Below are 18,221 nucleotides of genomic sequence, written 5' to 3'. Positions count from 1 at the left end.
TCCACCCCCAGCCTAAGCCAGCCTCCCACCTCCACCCCTGAGCTTTGGGAGCTAAAATTTCCTGCCCCTTACTGTGGTTTTCTTTAATCTGGACACTTCTGATTTCAGTTCGCTGTGATGGCTTGTCCTAGGGTGGGAACGGCAGATAGGAAATATTTTACAATGCCAAGGGGATCCAGAGACGTCTTTAGTTTGCGGGATGTGCCACGGCCTCTTGAGGAAGGGGTGCCCTTTGTTTACCCATTCTGGCCCTGAAGTTCTTCTGTGGCCTGTCTCTCCTCCAGCCCCAGCCCCCAGTGTAGGAAACCAGCGGTCAGGGTCCTGTCGTTTCTACCCTAGAAGTCTGACCTGACTCTAGGGTTAACTCTTCTTTAGCTTGAAATCTCAAGGGTTCCACTTTCATCACTACTTACTTTTATTTCACATGTGTGGGTGGTTTGCATGTGTGTGTGTGTGTGTGTGTGTGTGTGTGTGTGTGTGTGTGTGTGTATCACATGCATGCCTGATACCCACAGAGGACAGAAGAAGACAATGGAGCCCCTGGAACTGCAGCTACAGGCAGCTGAGGGTCACCTCATGGTGCCGAGGACTAAGCCCTGGTCCTCGAAAGCCCCACAAGTGCTCTTGACCACTGAGCTCTCTGGCCAAGACTGCGCCAAGTGCTCTCCCTGGGCCCTGGGTGTGTGAAAGTGGCTTAGTGGGTGCCGTTTCTTCCTGGAGGCAAAGCAAAGTCCTACAAAGCCACCAATCTTTCCTGTCCCTCCTTCTGCAGGTTCTGATGAGGAATATATTTACATGAACAAAGTGTCAGTCACCGGGGACCAGAACTCTGCATCTCCAGACAAAGGTACAGGCCCTGAAGGGGTGCTGTGCTGCCTGCCTCAGGCAAAGAAGGCACAGCCTCACCCTTTCTTGCCCCTCCCAGCCAGTTCACAGACAGGGCCCAGGGGCTATATTTGGAAACCCACATTCTGGGTAATGGTATTTTGGGGTTATGTATTTTTGGATGTTTCAACGGGGCCACCACTTTCTTGCTTATTGGATGAGGAGTCTGTCCCTAAGGCCTCTCAGCTTTTCCCAGCATCGCTGCAGGAAGAGGAAGTCATAATTCAGACCTTCTAGGAGGGCAGCGTGTGGCGTTGATCCCACGGCTCCTGCCCTGCCACTTTGGGCAGAATTCTGCTTGGGAGGAGGAAGGAGGAATGGTGGTGTCAGCAACTGTAATATAGAAAGGTGGCGCTCACACAGTACTGCACGTGGCATGCTTTCTCTCCTGCAAGGACTCAAGGGCCTTATCCCTGGAGCCTCCACCCTCAGCCTAAAGCTCTTTCCCTTAGAACCTATGGTATGTGTCTGGCTCAGAATGTTACAGAACGTTATAGAATATTCAGCACCAGGCGGCCACAACAAGATTTTTCTTTCATTCCCAAACAGACTTAGAGAGAGAGAGAGAGAGGTGGTATGAGGGTCCCGCAAAGCCTCAGCCATGTCCTGAGAAGGGGTTGCTTTTGAGATACCAGCAGCCTGCGCTGTCTTGCTGGGCTGGGTGAACTAGAGAGATGAGGAGGCCATCTGTGGCCTGACTTCCTTGCTGTGGTTCCACGCCCCCTCCCCTACCACCAGGTCAGGAACTGAGAAGCTCACACTGTGTCAGTGGTCATTCTGCCCAGGGCCCCTTGCCTTCTGGGTAAACAGTGGCAGGAAAAGACCATAATCACCAGGTTGGTGCTTTGTGCAGCTCAATATAGTGACCGCCAATCAACGTCCCCGGCTCACTGAAGCTCTGAGGCCATTTTTGAAAATGGGGCAGGTAGGGGAGGGAGGCAGAGCCTTCCAGGAACCACATGCTGGTTGCTTCTGAGGAATCTGTGTAAGGCTGGTCGTCCCTACGCCCTATTCTTGGAGGAAAAGACAACTTTGGCTCCAGGGGTTGCCTGCCTGGGCAATTAACACCTGCTCAAATAGAACACACAGGACACGGACAGAGCAAGCGAGCAGACATTCCCGGGTACTGAGAACCCGCCACGCCTCACCAAAGTCTTCTACTCTTGCTGCCCACAGCACCCAAGGAGCAGGGTCCATTGACCAATGGAGAGCCCAGCCAGCACTCCTCAGCCCCTCAGAAGAGCCTTCCAGACCTCCCTCCACCCAAGATGGTGAGTGTCAGCCCAGAACACTTGATTCGCCTCTTGCCTCGGATTCTCAGATCTCGCATTTGTTCTCATGGTTGTCTGCCAGTCTGCAGAGTTCTGACGTATTCTGAGCGCATTTTGTGTGCGGGACACAGCAGGAGCAAGTCAGGACCCAGGAAACCTGACCAGGACACTCCAGGTGCTAAGAGCAGTGGGCCTGGGGACACATTCTCAAGTGCTTTAGTGAAGTGTCACCTTGCCTAACACTTCAGGGCCATAAACAGTTCTGGTCACCAGTGATCTTCCAAAAAGATATGGTGGCTCATGCCTGTAAGCCCAGCACTTAGGAGGCTGAGACAGGAGGATCATCGTGAGTTCATGGTAAGTTCCAGGACTGCAAGGCCTAAAAGTGATACTTTGCCTCAACTATACAGAATAATAATAATAATAAAAACGAAATTTGTACCACATTGCACCTCATAGACTTCCTGTTCCCAGCATGGTCCCCAGGTTGCCCCTCTCACCTAACAACAGTGTGTGCAGCCTTTCATGTTGGCTTTTCACTCACTGCCCTTCCGCCCCTGGGATTGGTTCCGCCTCGGGGACTTTGTGCCTTCTGGGCTACTGGCTTGTTCATGATGGCCACCTCCTCCTCTTTCTGAAGCTCTTAGAGCTCCCTGGCCTGGATGAAGGAGCCATGGTATTCCCCCTCTGCCTCAGTTGCACTGTTGTCCAACCGAGCTCCTTGTCATTACTGACACAGTTGTTTTAACATTTATCTCTTTTATCAGATAAAAGCTCCACAGGAAAAGCATAGGACCTTTCACCTACCACCTCATGCCTAGTGTTTGTACCAAGTAGCTGCACACTGGGATGGGTGGATGAGTAGATGGGTAGGAGGATGGGTGGGTGGCTAGGGCGGTAGGTTGATGGAGACTGGGTGGATGGATGGGGTGGGTGGCTAGGGTGGTAGGTTGATGGAGACTGGGTGGATGGGTGGGTGGCTAGGGCGGTAGGTTGATGGAGACTGGGTGGATGGGTGGGGGCTAGGCGGTAGGTTGATGGAGACTGGGTGGATGGGTGGGTGGGTGGCTAGGGTGGTAGGTTGATGGAGACTGGGTGGATGGGTGGGTGGCTAGGGCGGTAGGTTGATGGAGACTGGGTGGATGGGTGGGTGGCTAGGGCGGTAGGTTGATGGAGATTGGGTGGATGGGTGGGTGGCTAGGGCGGGTAGGTTGATGGAGAGTGGGTGGGATGGATGGGTGGCTAGGGTGGTAGGTTGATGGAGATTGGGTGGATGGGTGGGTGGGTGGCTAGGGTGGTAGGTTGATGGAGACTGGGTGGATGGATGGGTGGCTAGGGTGGTAGGTTGATGGAGACTGGGTGGATGGGTGGGTGGCTAGGGTGGTAGGTTGATGGAGACTGGGTGGATGGGTGGGTGGCTAGGGTGGTAGGTTGATGGAGACTGGGTGGATGGGTGGGTGGCTAGGGCGGTAGGTTGATGGAGATTGGGTGGATGGGTGGGTGGCTAGGGCGGTAGGTTGATGGAGACTGGGTGGATGGATGGGTGGCTAGGGTGGTAGGTTGATGGAGATTGGGTGGATGGGTGGGTGGGTGGCTAGGGTGGTAGGTTGATGGAGACTGGGTGGATGGATGGGTGGGTGGCTAGGGTGGTAGGTTGATGGAGACTGGGTGGATGGGTGGGTGGCTAGGGCGGTAGGTTGATGGAGACTGGGTGGATGGGTGGGTGGCTAGGGTGGTAGGTTGATGGAGACTGGGTGGATGGATGGGTGGGTGGCTAGGGTGGTAGGTTGATGGAGACTGGGTGGATGGGTGGGTGGCTAGGGCGGTAGGTTGATGGAGACTGGGTGGATGGGTGGGTGGCTAGGGCGGTAGGTTGATGGAGACTGGGTGGATGGGTGGGTGGGTGGCTAGGGTGGTAGGTTGATGGAGACTGGGTGGATGGGTGGGTGGCTAGGGCGGTAGGTTGATGGAGACTGGGTGGATGGGTGGGTGGCTAGGGCGGTAGGTGATGGAGACTGGTGGATGGGTGGGTGGCTAGGGCGGGTAGGTTGATGGAGATGGGTGGATGGGTGGGTGGCTAGGGCGGTAGGTTGATGGAGACTGGGTGGATGGATGGGTGGCTAGGGTGGTAGGTTGATGGAGATTGGGTGGATGGGTGGGTGGGTGGCTAGGGTGGTAGGTTGATGGAGACTGGGTGGATGGGTGGGTGGCTAGGGCGGTAGGTTGATGGAGATTGGGTGGATGGGTGGGTGGCTAGGCGGTAGTGATGGAGACTGGGTGGATGGGTGGGTGGCTAGGGCGGTAGGTTGATGGAGACTGGGGGTGGGTGGATGGGTGGGTGCTAGGGTGGTAGGTTGATGGAGACTGGGTGGATGGGTGGGTGGCTAGGGTGGTAGGTTGATGGAGACTGGGTGGAGGATGGGTGGGTGGCTAGGGTGGTAGGTTGATGGAGACTGGGTGGATGGATGGGTGGCTAGGGCGGTAGGTTGATGGAGACTGGGTGGATGGGTGGGTGGGTGGCTAGGGTGGTAGGTTGATGGAGACTGGGTGGATGGATGGGTGGGTGGCTAGGGTGGTAGGTTGATGGAGACTGGTGGAGGTGGGGCTAGGGGGTAGGTTGATGGAGACTGGGTGGTGGTTGGGTGGTGGCTAGGGCGGGTAGGTTGATGGAGACTGGGTGGATGGGTGGCTAGGGCGGTAGGTTGATGGAGACTGGGTGGGATGGGTGGGTGGGTGGCTAGGGTGGTAGGTTGATGGAGACTGGGTGGATGGATGGGTGGCTAGGGCGGTAGGTTGATGGAGATTGGGTGGATGGATGGGTGGGTGGCTAGGGCGGTAGGTTGATGGAGACTGGGTGGATGGATGGGTGGGTGGCTAGGGTGGTAGGTTGATGGAGACTGGGTGGAGGGTAGGGTGGGCTAGGGTGGTAGGTTGATGGAGATTGGGTGGACGGGTGGGTGGCTAGGGCGGTAGGTTGATGGAGACTGGGTGGATGGGTGGGTGGCTAGGGTGGTAGGTTGATGGAGACTGGGTGGATGGGTGGGTGGCTAGGGTGGTAGGTTGATGGAGACTGGGTGGATGGGTGGGTGGCTGGTGGTAGGGTGGTAGGTTGATGGAGAGGTGGATGGGTGGCTAGGGTGGTAGGTTGATGGAGACTGGGTGGACGGGTGGGTGGCTAGGGCGGTAGGTTGATGGAGACTGGGTGGATGGGTGGGTGGCTAGGGCGGTAGGTTGATGGAGACTGGGTGGGTGGGTGGGTGGGTAGGGCGGGGGTAGGTTGATGGGGAGGGGGATGGGTGGCTAGGGCGGTAGGTTGATGGAGACTGGGTGGATGGGTGGGTGGGTGGCTAGGGGTAGGTTGATGGAGATGGGGGATGGATGGGTGGGTGGTGGCTGGGTGGTAGGTTGATGGAGACTGGGTGGAATGGGTGGGTGGCTAGGTGGTAGGTTGATGGAGACGGTGGATGGTGGGTGGGTGGCTAGGGTGGTAGGTTGATGGAGACTGGGGGTGGGTGGGTGGGTGGCTAGGGGAGGTTGATGGAGACTGGGTGGTGGGTGGCTAGGCGGTAGGTTGATGAGACTGGGTGGATGGGTGGCTAGGGCGGTGGTAGGTTGATGGAGACTGGGTGGATGGGTGGGTGGGTGGGTGGCTAGGGCGGTAGGTTGATGGAGACTGGGTGGATGGATGGGTGGGTGGCTAGGGTGGTAGGTTGATGGGACTGGGTGGACGGGTGGGTGGCTAGGGCGGTAGGTTGATGGAGACTGGGTGGAGGGGTGGGTGGCTAGGGTGGTAGGTTGATGGAGACTGGGTGGATGGGTGGGTGCTAGGGTGGTAGGTTGATGGAGACTGGGGGGGGTGGGTGGCTAGGGCGGTAGGTTGATGGAGACTGGGTGGATGGGTGGGTGGCTAGGGCGGTAGGGCTGGAGGGTGGTGAGTATGGAGACTGGGTGGATGGGTGGCTAGGGCGGTAGGTTGATGGAGACTGGGTGGATGGGTGGGTGGGTGGCTAGGGCGGTAGGTTGATGGAGACTGGGTGGATGGATGGGTGGGTGGCTAGGGTGGTAGGTTGATGGAGACTGGGTGGACGGGTGGGTGGCTAGGGCGGTAGGTTGATGGAGACTGGGTGGATGGGTGGGTGGCTAGGGTGGTAGGTTGATGGAGACTGGGTGGATGGATGGGTGGGTGGCTAGGGCGGTAGGTTGATGGAGACTGGGTGGATGGGTGGGTGGCTAGGGCGGTAGGTTGATGGAGATTGGGTGGATGGGTGGGTGGCTAGGGCGGTAGGTTGATGGAGACTGGGTGGATGGGTGGGTGGCTAGGGCGGTAGGTTGATGGAGACTGGGTGGATGGATGGGTGGCTAGGGTGGTAGGTTGATGGAGACTGGGTGGATGGGTGGTGGGTGGCTAGGGCGGGCGGTAGGTTGATGGAGACTGGGTGGATGGGTGGGTGGCTAGGGTGGTAGGTTGATGGAGACTGGGTGGATGGGTGGGTGGCTAGGGCGGTAGGTTGATGGAGACTGGGTGGACGGATGGGTGGCTAGGGCGGTAGGTTGATGGAGACTGGGTGGGTGGTGGGTGGCTAGGGCGGTAGGTTGATGGAGACTGGGTGGATGGGTGGCTAGGGCGGTAGGTTGATGGAGACTGGGTGGATGGGTGGGTGGGTGGCTAGGGTGGTAGGTTGATGGAGACTGGGTGGATGGATGGGTGGGTGGCTAGGGCGGTAGGTTGATGGAGATTGGGTGGACGGATGGGTGGCTAGGGTGGTAGGTTGATGGAGACTGGGTGGACAGATGGGTGGCTAGGGTGGTAGGTTGATGGAGATTGGGTGGATGGATGGGTGGCTAGGGCGGTAGGTTGATGGAGACTGGGTGGATGGATGGGTGGCTAGGGCGGTAGGTTGATGGAGACTGGGTGGATGGGTGGGTGGCTAGGGTGGTAGGTTGATGGAGACTGGGTGGACAGATGGGTGGCTAGGGTGGTAGGTTGATGGAGATTGGGTGGATGGATGGGTGGCTAGGGCGGTAGGTTGATGGAGACTGGGTGGATGGATGGGTGGGTGGCTAGGGCGGTAGGTTGATGGAGACTGGGTGGATGGGTGGGTGGCTAGGGCGGTAGGTTGATGGAGACTGGGTGGATGGGTGGGTGGGTGGCTAGGGTGGTAGGTTGATGGAGATTGGGTGGACGGATGGGTGGCTAGGGTGGTAGGTTGATGGAGACTGGGTGGATGGGTGGGTGGCTAGGGTGGTAGGTTGATGGAGACTGGGTGGACAGATGGGTGGCTAGGGTGGTAGGTTGATGGAGACTGGGTGGACGGGTGGGTGGCTAGGGTGGTAGGTTGATGGAGACTGGGTGGATGGGTGGGTGGCTAGGGCGGTAGGTTGATGGAGATTGGGTGGACGGATGGGTGGCTAGGGTGGTAGGTTGATGGAGACTGGGTGGTCGGGTGGGTGGCTAGGGTGGTAGGTTGATGGAGACTGGGTGGACAGATGGGTGGCTAGGGCGGTAGGTTGATGGAGACTGGTGGACGGGTGGGTGGCTAGGGTGGTAGGTTGATGGAGACTGGGTGGACAGATGGGTGGCTAGGGTGGTAGGTTGATGGAGACTGGGTGGACAGATGGGTGGCTAGGGTGGTAGGTTGATGGAGACTGGGTGGATGGATGGGTGGCTAGGGCGGTAGGTTGATGGAGACTGGGTGGATGGATGGGTGGCTAGGGCGGTAGGTTGATGGAGACTGGGTGGATGGGTGGGTGGCTAGGGCGGTAGGTTGATGGAGACTGGGTGGATGGGTGGGTGGCTAGGGTGGTAGGTTGATGGAGATTGGGTGGATGGATGGGTGGGTGGCTAGGGCGGTAGGTTGATGGAGATTGGGTGGACGGATGGGTGGCTAGGGTGGTAGGTTGATGGAGACTGGGTGGATGGGTGGGTGGCTAGGGTGGTAGGTTGATGGAGACTGGGTGGACAGATGGTGGTGGCTAGGTGGTAGGTAGGTTGATGGAGACTGGGTGGACGGGTGGGTGGCTAGGGTGTAGTAGGTTGATGGAGACTGGGTGGAAGATGGGTGGCTAGGGTGGTAGGTTGATGGAGACTGGGTGGACAGATGGGTGGCTAGGGTGGTAGGTTGATGGAGACTGGGTGGATGGATGGGTGGCTAGGGCGGTAGGTTGATGGAGATTGGTGGACGGATGGGTGGCTAGGGTGGTAGGTTGATGGAGACTGGGTGGACGGGTGGGTGGCTAGGGTGGTAGGTTGATGGAGACTGGGTGGACGGATGGGTGGCTAGGGTGGTAGGTTGATGGAGACTGGGTGGATGGGTGGGTGGCTAGGGCGGGTAGGTTGATGGAGATTGGGTGGACGGATGGGTGGCTAGGGTGGTAGGTTGATGGAGGACTGGGTGGTCGGGTGGTGGCTAGGGTGGTAGGTTGATGGAGACTGGGTGGACAGATGGGTGGCTAGGGTGGTAGGTTGATGGAGGACTGGGTGGATGGATGGGTGGCTAGGCGGGTAGGGTTAGGTTGATGGAGACTGGGTGGATGGGTGGGTGGCTAGGGCGGTAGGTTGATGGAGACTGGGTGGATGGGTGGGTGGCTAGGGTGGTAGGTTGATGGAGATTGGGGGATGGATGGGTGGGTGGCTAGGGCGGTAGGTTGATGGAGATTGGGTGGACGGATGGGTGGCTAGGGTGGTAGGTTGATGGAGACTGGGTGGATGGGTGGGTGGCTAGGGTGGTAGGTTGATGGAGACTGGGTGGACGGATGGGTGGCTAGGGCGGTAGGTTGATGGAGACTGGGTGGACGGGTGGGTGGCTAGGGTGGTAGGTTGATGGAGACTGGGTGGACAGATGGGTGGCTAGGGTGGTAGGTTGATGGAGACTGGGTGGACAGATGGGTGGCTAGGGCGGTAGGTTGATGGAGACTGGGTGGACAGATGGGTGGCTAGGGTGGTAGGTTGATGGAGACTGGGTGGACAGATGGGTGGCTAGGGTGGTAGGTTGATGGAGACTGGGTGGACGGATGGGTGGCTAGGGTGGTAGGTTGATGGAGACTGGGTGGACGGGTGGGTGGCTAGGGTGGTAGGTTGATGGAGACTGGGTGGACGGATGGGTGGCTAGGGTGGTAGGTGATGAGACTGGGTGGATGGGTGGGTGGCTAGGGCGGTAGGTTGATGGAGATTGGGTGGACGGATGGGTGGCTAGTGGTAGGTGATGGAGACTGGGTGGTCGGGTGGGTGCTAGGGTGGTATGTTAGGTTGTGGAGACTGGGTGGACAGAGGGGGGCTAGGGTGTAGGTTGATGGAGACTGGGTGGACAGATGGGTGGCTAGGGTGGTAGGTTGATGGAGACTGGTGGACTGGATGGGTGGCTAGGCGGTAGGTTGATGGAGACTGGGTGGATGGTTGGGTGGGTGGCTAGGTCGGTAGGTTGATGGAGACTGGTGGTATGGGTGGGTGGGGGCTAGGGTGGTAGGTTGATGGAGACTGGGTGGATGGGTGGGTGGTGGCTAGGTAGGTAGGTTGATGGAGACTGGGTGGATGGGTGGGTGGCTAGGTCGGGTAGGTTGATGGAGACTGGGTGGATGGGTGGGTGGCTAGGGCGGTAGGTTGATGGAGACTGGGTGGATGGGTGGGTGGCTAGGGTGGTAGGTTGATGGAGATTGGGTGGACGGATGGGTGGGTGGGTAAGGATGGGTAGGGATGTAGAAGGTGGATAAACAGATGGTCAGAGGGATCAACAGGTGGTTATGTGGATAAAGAGTTGTCTGGATGGACAGATGGACAGATGGACAGATGGACAGATGGGCAGATGGGCAGTAGGTAGCTGGATGGATGCATAGATGAGTCACGAGTTCATCCTAGATCATCCAGTCCCATGCGCAGATCTGTTTGGCCAGCATTAGCTCTTTGACCATAAGCACGCTATTCCAAGTTACCAGCCCTTTGTTTGGTGTTGTTTTGTTGTTGGTTGGTTTTTCAAGACAGGGTTTCTCTGTATAGCCCTAGCTGTCCTGTTGTAGACCAGGCTGGCCTCAAACTAGATCCATCTGCCTCCCGAGTACGGGATTTGAGGCATGTGTCACTAAGCCCAGGTTGTTCCTTGCTGTGTGACATTCATATTGGCGTCAATGGGCTAAGTTTGTAAGCCACACGGCGTGTATGTGCCACATGAGGGCATCGTTTGTTGAGGTGAGTCACATTGTTTACACTGTGGGGTATAAGAGGTTTCAAGTGCTGTGATAACACTGTGATCAAAAGTGGCTTGGGGAGGAGAGGGCCTGTTTCAGCTCATAGTTCCAGGCCCATCAGTTAGGAGGTCAAGGCAGCAGCTTAGAGCAGGAACCTAGAGGCAGGAACTGAAGCACAGGCCTTGGAGAGTGCTCATGCTTACTGGCTTGCTCCCCCTGATGTGCTCAGTGCATTTCCCTCCCTCATCTAGAACCACCTGCCTGTGGCAGCACCGCCCACAATGGCCTGGGCCTAGCAGCCATCACTAACCAAGAAAATGCCTGACACACGTGACCACAGGTCAATCTTATGCAAACAGCATTTTCTCAGTTGTGGGTCCCTCGTCTCAGACAGCCCTTGCTTGTGTCAGGAGATTTAAAAAAAAAAAAAAAAATTTTAAATAAATAAAATAAAAATCCAACCCAAACAATGTGGAGGGAGCCCATTGTCATAGTCTCAAAGTGACAGTGTCAGGACTTGGTTCCAGGTCCTTCTCCCTAGAAGGAGGCTTCCTAGCAAAGGCCCAAGGCCACAGCTAGGAGATTGTATGAGGCTCAAGAAGAGTCTGAGCCCTAAGATGGTTCCTGAGCCTGCCTCAACTCAAGGTTTTCTAAGGACAGCCAGGGTACACAGCCCTACCACGTGAGGCACAGACAGTGTTTGAGTGCCCAGATCAGTGTCTTACACGAAGTCGCCTGAGCTGAGTGACAGCTGCGGGCTGAGCCTTCATCTCTGGGTGTCTGTGGGATGCTGATGATGGCCTCTTACTGAACTTCTACCTCACTCCATACAAATCTGATCCCCCCGCCCTACTGCCCATCAAGGGACAGGTGACTCTGTCACCATCTCAGGGCAGCAGAGGGTGGGGAGGCTCCGGCCACGACTGAGATAGTTGGAGAAAATGCCATTGCCCAGGAATAGCTCAGTCTCAGAGGCCTTTCCGAGGCGTGGCAACTGTCTTGTGGACAGTCTCCAGGCCTGGTGGATGGTTCAGCAGCACCTGCTGACTTTACAGCATTAGCCCCTCCCCTCCACCAGCTGGAAAGGACTGGGGTGTTCAAGGCCTTCCGAGTGTTGTCCTAGGCACTCACTACCAGCCTCCAGTGCTTCCTGAGGCCATAGGAGGAAGGGGTGGTCTTGCCCACACACACGTCTCTGTGGCCTTCCTGCTCGCTTTGCCCAAAGCAGTGAAAGCCTTAGTCCTATGTTTCCAGAGGTTCGGGTAGAGTCAGGTGCAGGAAACACAGGAGTCATGACCACCTCGGCCTCCCAGGCAGGACTCATGGCGTTTGCACCCTGGGGCCTGAGCCTGGAATGATCTTCCTTCCTCAGACAGAGATTCCTGCTTCCCTCTCAATTTTCCACAAGGTCAGACTGCTATGGGGAAAGCTTCACCCACGTGCTGGGCCCATATGGCCCTGTCTGGACCAGATGGTGGTCACTGCCCTGGTCTCCGGACGCCTGTTAGCTCAGCCCTGACTCATCTATGGTGGATGGGCCCCTCACTGCAATTCCTGAAGTCAGAGAACAGGTTTGTCCAGTGTGGAGGGCAGCCAGGGGTCTGGAGCAAACTCGTGGGTGTGGACGGTGACTCAGGCAGCTAAGGTCTTTCCAGGCTGTAGGCTACACAGCCAGGTGCTGTGGTCACTGCAAGAGAAACAGATGTTGGCTGGCCACTGTACATCTCAGCAAGCACACCCACCCTTGAGGCCTGACCATAGCATTATTACTGATCTCAAGGGAGCTTCCAGTCAGGGAAGCAGCTGACACCTAAATGGCATTTCCATGGTCAGTGTGGGACGGACGTGGTCGACCCGCCTCCCCAGAACTTCTCACAGTTTGTTCCCCAGAGAAGGTCACCTGAGTGCCTCAGGTCATTTCGGATCATTCGATCTTGGGTCTCATCTTAGGGGCTGGAACACAACAGCCCTCAGCCCTTGGGTCCTACCTACCAGCCACCTGCTTTGTTCAGCACTGTTTGGTCACAGCAGCTGCACTTCCTTAGCACGCATGGCCTGTGGATGTATTCCCCTCACTGCAACCCTAGGGTTGGGTAGCCGAAATAAGAGACTCTAAGTGGCCACAGATCCCTAAAATCTTTGCTAGTTGACTCTTTGGAGAGCAAGCAGAAATGGATCCTAGTAAATCCTGTGCCTCACAGTGGCTTCTTCCTTGTCTCCTCCCCCTCTTGTGGATGAAATCAAGTCTCTTCTGCGTCTTCGGTTAACGAGCACTGTCTAAGTCAGGGTTGCTACTGCTGTGACAAAACACCACAACCAGAAAGCAAGTTGAGGAGCAAAGGGTTTACTTGGCTTACACTTCCACAGCACTGTTCACCAGTGAAGGGAGTCAGGGCAGGAGCTCAAACAGGGCAGGGACCTGGAGGCAGGAGCTGATGCAGAGGCCGTGGCAGGTGCTGCTTAGGGTTTGCTCCTCATGGCTTGTTTAGTGTACTGCTTTCTTATAGAAGCCAGAACCAACAGCCCAGGGGTGTCACCGCCCATAGTGGGCTGGGCCCTCCCCTATCAGTCACTAAGTAAGAAATGCCCTGCAGCTGGATCTTATGGAGGCGTCTTCTCAATTGAGGTTCCTTCCTCTCAGATAACTCTAGTTTGTGTCAAGTTGACATGAAACCAGCCAGCACAACCACAATCTTCGTATCTTGATGTAGGTGCTTAACACAGTGGTCTTTATGCTGCAGGTACTTAACACAGTGGTCCTTATGATGGAGGTGCTTAACACAGTGGTCTTTATGATGCAGGTACTTAACAGTGGTCCTTATACTACAGGTGCTTAACACAGTGGTCCTTATGCTGTGGGTGCTTAACACAGTGGTCCTTATGCTGTGGGTGCTTAACACAGTGGTCCTTATGCTGTGGGTGCTTAACACAGTGGTCCTTATAATGCAGGTACTTAACAGTGGTCCTTATACTACAGGTGCTTAACACAGTGGTCCTTATGCTGTGGGTGCTTAACACAGTGGTCCTTATGATGGAGGTACTTAACAGTGTTCCTTATACTACAGGTGCTTAACACAGTGGTCCTTATGCTGTGGGTGCTTAACACAGTGGTCCTTATGATGAGGGTGCTTGAAACAGTGGTTCTTATGATGCAGGTGCTTAACACAGTGGTTCTTCCTCCCCAGCCATGGGACATTAGGATTGCTGTCCTTCGATGTCTGATGACAAGTCACTGTGTCTGGGATTACAGGATGTATGCATGGGACTTTGGTGTTTTTGTATTTTATTTTTTTAGGCTAGTAAAAACAAATACCAAACACTTACTATTGCCTAGCGCAGTTTAATCCTCCATGACTCCAAGTGACAGACATTTCTGTTCTTTTTACAGCACAGCCTAGGGAAGTTGTGGGTTTCATTGCTGTGAAGAGACACCATAGCCACAGCAACTCTTATGAAGGAAAACACTTAACTGAGGCTGGCTTACAGTTTCAGAGGCTCAGTCGTTTGTCATGGCAGGAAACATGGCGGTGTGCAGGCAGGCGTGGTGCTGGAGAAGGAGCTGAGAGTTCTACATCTTGGGTCTGTAGGCAGCAGGAGACTGCCACACTGGGCCTAGTTTGAGCATATATGAGACCCCCACAGTGACACACTTTTTCCAGCAAGGCCACACCCACTTCAACAAGGCCCCGCCTCCTAACTGTATCACTTCCTCTGTGGTGGCCATTCCTATTCAAATTACCACACAAGTCAACCATCCAAACTCACACAGAATGAAGTCACACAGAGTGTTCCACCGTTGGAGTTTTAGTCTGGCCCTGGAGATGGGGTTATTCACACAGTCTTATGCTGTCTCAAGAGACTCTCAGATCCACCCCGTGCTTTGCCTTAAACAAGATGGCTGCCCTAATCACAGCCCTTATGGTCATTTGTGGTAACTGATTTTCTTCTCCCATTTGTTCAGTCCTAACAAGTCCCTGACCCAGGGTACGTGAGAAAGTCATATCACACTCTCCACTCAACTGTGGAGAATATTCTGACCATTGGCTAGATCTGGGAAGGGGTTTAAAGTTTACCTCCTGTATTGTCCTTGGCTGGTGCCTTAGTTTGAGCGGGACCCCTGGGCCCAAATCTGCCTATCATATTGTTCTACTTGTAGATTTCTAGGACCCTCTGTATCCTTTTATTTTGCTATTCTCCGATGCGTCTCTCATTTAGAGTCCCAATAGGATGCCCTCCCCTCTGTCCCAGTTTCCTGGTAAGTGAAGGCTTTCGTGGGACATGCGCCTTGGGCTAGTATGCAGATATACCTGGTGGCACTCAGAGGAAGGACAGCTGGTAGCCAAGAAGAGACTTGATACCCTATGAGAATATACAGGGGGAGGTAATCCCCCTCAGGAACAGTCATAGGGGAGGGGAATAATGGGAAAATGGGGGGGGGGGAGGAATGGGAGGATACAAGGGATGGGATAACCATTGAGATGTAACAAGAATAAATTAAAAAAAACAAAACAAAACAAACAAACAAACAACAACAACAACAAAAAAAAAACAAGTCCCTGACCCAGAGCCAGATTTTTGGGTGCCTGGAGTATCTCTCCAGATAGGACCCACTTTCTCACAGGGAGGAGGGCCCTGCAATGGGGCTTGTGGAAGTCCAGGATGAGAACTCTTCTCCTCAGACCCTAGGAGGCAGCACTTGAAATCACAGTTGGTCTCATAGGCCGCCTTTCCTCGGGCTGCTGGCTGAGCAGAGGACAGAGAAAACTCTGCTGGCAGCAAGCCACAGGGCACCTCAAGCAGCTCCAGGGTGCCTGCCTACTGTGTGCACTCAGAAAGGAGTCACGCAAGGGGCCTTTCTCACCTCAGAAGCCACCTCTGCCAGCTCGTACAGTACCTGCTCTGATTAGGATATGGCCCCATGACGCTGTTCCTTCCTGTGTGGCTGTGGAAGGAGAGAAGGGAGGGAGGGCAGAGCCTGCCTCATGGCTGCCATAGCGCCAGTGGTAGGGGGTGGGAACAGGGGTTAGACCCAGGATTATGTAGGCCTGCCTCAGCTGACATGAGAGTGTATGAGGTGGGGCTCCTGTCGTACCGGTTGCCCTTTCTACACAGACTGCAGACCTTGGGTTGTAGAGACCCCTCGACAAAAATAGCTACCTCCTGTGTTTCGTGTGTGTCATGCCCTCATATCCAATCTGTGTGTGAGAGAGAGCGTATGCACACATGCAGAGGCCCGAAGGGGCTGTCAGATCTATCACAGCAGGAGCTGCATCACTTGCAGGACGTGCAGCTTGTCTGTCGTATGAGCGCTAGGATCCGAACTCTGCTCCTCACGGTTCTGCAGCACGCACTTCTAACCACTGAGCTGACTCTCCAGCCCAAGTCTCCCACACTTTGGCTCACATACCCTGGCCATGGCCTGCTACGGCCCTGTCTTAGAGAGAAAGGATAGAAGGCTTGGAGGCCATCCCATCCCCAAGGCCCAGCTCCTGGTAGATCCTGCTCCCCTGTCAGCTTGCTGAGAGTCCAGCCAGGCGTATTTGACTTCACGTTTCCCACATGAAGGGTAACCCTCGTTGTTCCCCGTGTGCCCCATCTGAAGCTTGTTGGCGTTGTCTGTCTGTGCTACAGATTCCAGAGCGGAAGCAGCTTGCTGTTCCAAAGATCGAGTCTCCAGAGGGCTACTACGAAGAGGCTGAGCCGTATGACACATCCATCAACGGTATGTCCCAGGGGCTGGGGCCCAGAGCGGTCTAACTGCTATCACTCACAGGCTGGTGCTGACTCGTCACCTGGTGACACACTCACCTTGGGCTCTTGAGCAGAGGCAGACAGAGCGACATGACACAGGAAATGGCCTCAGCTGAGAACTGGCCATACAGCATTCATCCTTTGTTCTATGTGAAAAGTGTCCAGAGCCTGCCTGCCTGTAAGGAGGGGCTGAGGATACCCACGGGAACAGCTTCCTGTATGCACAGGGCTCCAGGTTGCTGCACTGAGCACAGAGAGGCGGTATAGGAGAGATGTGCTGGCCAAGGGACCTGCGGCTCTGGGCACTCATACATGTGGTGGTCAGGCTGAGTCTGAGGGAAGCATTCCTGTTCTTTCGCTGGACTCAGTTACTGTGCTCCCACTAACAGGATGAGAACACTCGTACACACCTTAAATACATCAGATTATGTGTGGCGATCATGGCTATTAGGGCAGCAGATGAGACAGTGGCTCGGCTTGCTGCAGGAAAGCAGTTGTTCTGACATCAACACTATGACCTCAGGCAGATGGCTGAAGCTATGGAGAAGAGGTCAAGCAGGTAACTGCAGGGAGAGAATTCTAGGCAGAAAGCAAAAGGCATCTTCAGTCAGAGAGTGCCCTGGAGTGTTTGATAGACAAGGCAGGCCTGGGAGAGCAACAGGAGCACACAGAAGGGGCTGCAGGTCGCAGTGAGAACTTTGCTTTTGTTTTTTTCTTTTCTTTTCTTTTCTTTCTTTCTTTTTTTCCTTTTCCCTGAATGGGACTGCAAGCCTTTCTTTGCAAGTCAGTTCATGACTGGCCCAACTTAGGGTTTGGGCATTTTGCAAATTGGCTGTGCGAGCTGAGCTGGCTGCTGGAATCCCACCCTCCTTGGCCAGGGTCCTCAGCCTGCAGCCATCAGCCTTCCATCACTATCAGGGGATACCTGAGACCATCCACTTAGAAGGCGAAGGGTTTGTTTGGGTCCACAGTGTGAGAGGCTCACATTCAAGACTAGGCAGGCATGTTGCTTTAGGGCCTGTCAGGGGACAGTGGTAGGGAACATGCTTTAAGGACAGGCCTTGGGGCCTGTCAGGGGACAGTGGTGGGGAACATGCGCTGTAGCAAGCTGATCACCTCAAAGCCAACAAGAGAAAGCAGGATGGGGATGGCTAGGGTCCCATGATCCCCTTGGAAGACACCCCAATACCTGCTACCTCTCACACAGCTTCTACTCTTTATTTGAGCTTTCTTTCTAAGAAAATACTCAAAAGCCGGGCGTGGTGGCGCACGCCTTTAATCCCAGCAGGCGGATCGCTGTGAGTTCGAGGTCAGCCTGGTCTACAAAGTGAGTCCAGGACAGCCAAGGCTACATAGAGAAACCCTGTCTCGAAAAACAAAAAACAAACAAACAAAAAAGAAAGTACTCTATTTTTATTTGTATGTTCTGCCTGAACATACATGTATATATACCATGTCTGTGCCTAGTGCCCAAGGAGGCCAAAAAAATGGCATCAGACCCCCTGGAACTGGAGTTATAGGCAGTTGTGAGGAGCCATGTGGGTGATCGGAATCACACTTGGGTCCTCTGTGAAAACAGCAAGAGCGCTTAACCACAGAACCACCTCTCCAGCCCCAAAGATGCTTAATGATCCAGAGGGTCCCTCAGTAACATCACATCTTCCCAGCCCCTCCTCACTCTTCCCTTTGTGAGAGTGACTTGTAGCCACACAGCACTTTGCAGATGTCAAAGGTGAGGGTGGGCGGCTGGTGGGGGGACAAACTTGGCTGAAGCTGGGCCTTGTGCACTTCTTACAAACAGGAGTAGACTGAGATGGACCTGGAACTTGAGCCTTGTTTGGCTTTTTCTCTTTCTTATGTACCTACGGCCCCCAAGTCCCAGGAGCTGCGTGGGAGGTGAGGACTTGTTGGGACTGAGGACATGATAAGTGTTTGGCATCGCGGGCAGATGAGCTTCATCCCACTGGCGAGTCCCAGCCAGGCTGTGATTTCAGACCCAAGCCAACCAAGGGTGTGGCCAGGCTGTCTGGTGCATCCTGAGGCAGAAACAATGACTCACCTAGTGAGCGCCTCCACGCATCCTGAGCCCCTCGCCTCCCGTGGGTGTGGCCCCTGCCAGCCAGGACCTGTCTCCTA

At 55.2% G+C, this 18,221-nt stretch overlaps 1 protein-coding gene across 1 annotated transcript in view; it reads left to right on the top strand.

The window, feature by feature from the left end:
• The first annotated feature begins 780 nt into the window (after positions 1-780).
• The window catches only part of Afap1l2 (actin filament associated protein 1 like 2), a 38,284-nt gene continuing 20,843 nt past the window's right edge, over positions 781-18,221 (top strand). The window contains exons 1-3 of the mRNA XM_051146852.1: positions 781-847; positions 2,062-2,156; positions 15,966-16,056. Coding sequence (XP_051002809.1) covers positions 796-847; positions 2,062-2,156; positions 15,966-16,056 — 238 coding nt within the window. The 5' untranslated portion in view covers positions 781-795. The remainder of the gene's footprint in view (positions 848-2,061; positions 2,157-15,965; positions 16,057-18,221) is intronic.

The sequence above is a fragment of the Acomys russatus genome, chromosome 5, assembly GCF_903995435.1.
Source record: "Acomys russatus chromosome 5, mAcoRus1.1, whole genome shotgun sequence".
NCBI classification, from domain to species: Eukaryota; Metazoa; Chordata; class Mammalia; order Rodentia; family Muridae; genus Acomys; species Acomys russatus.
The sequence above is the reverse complement of the archived record's forward strand: the minus strand, read 5'-3'. Positions and strand labels throughout refer to the sequence as shown.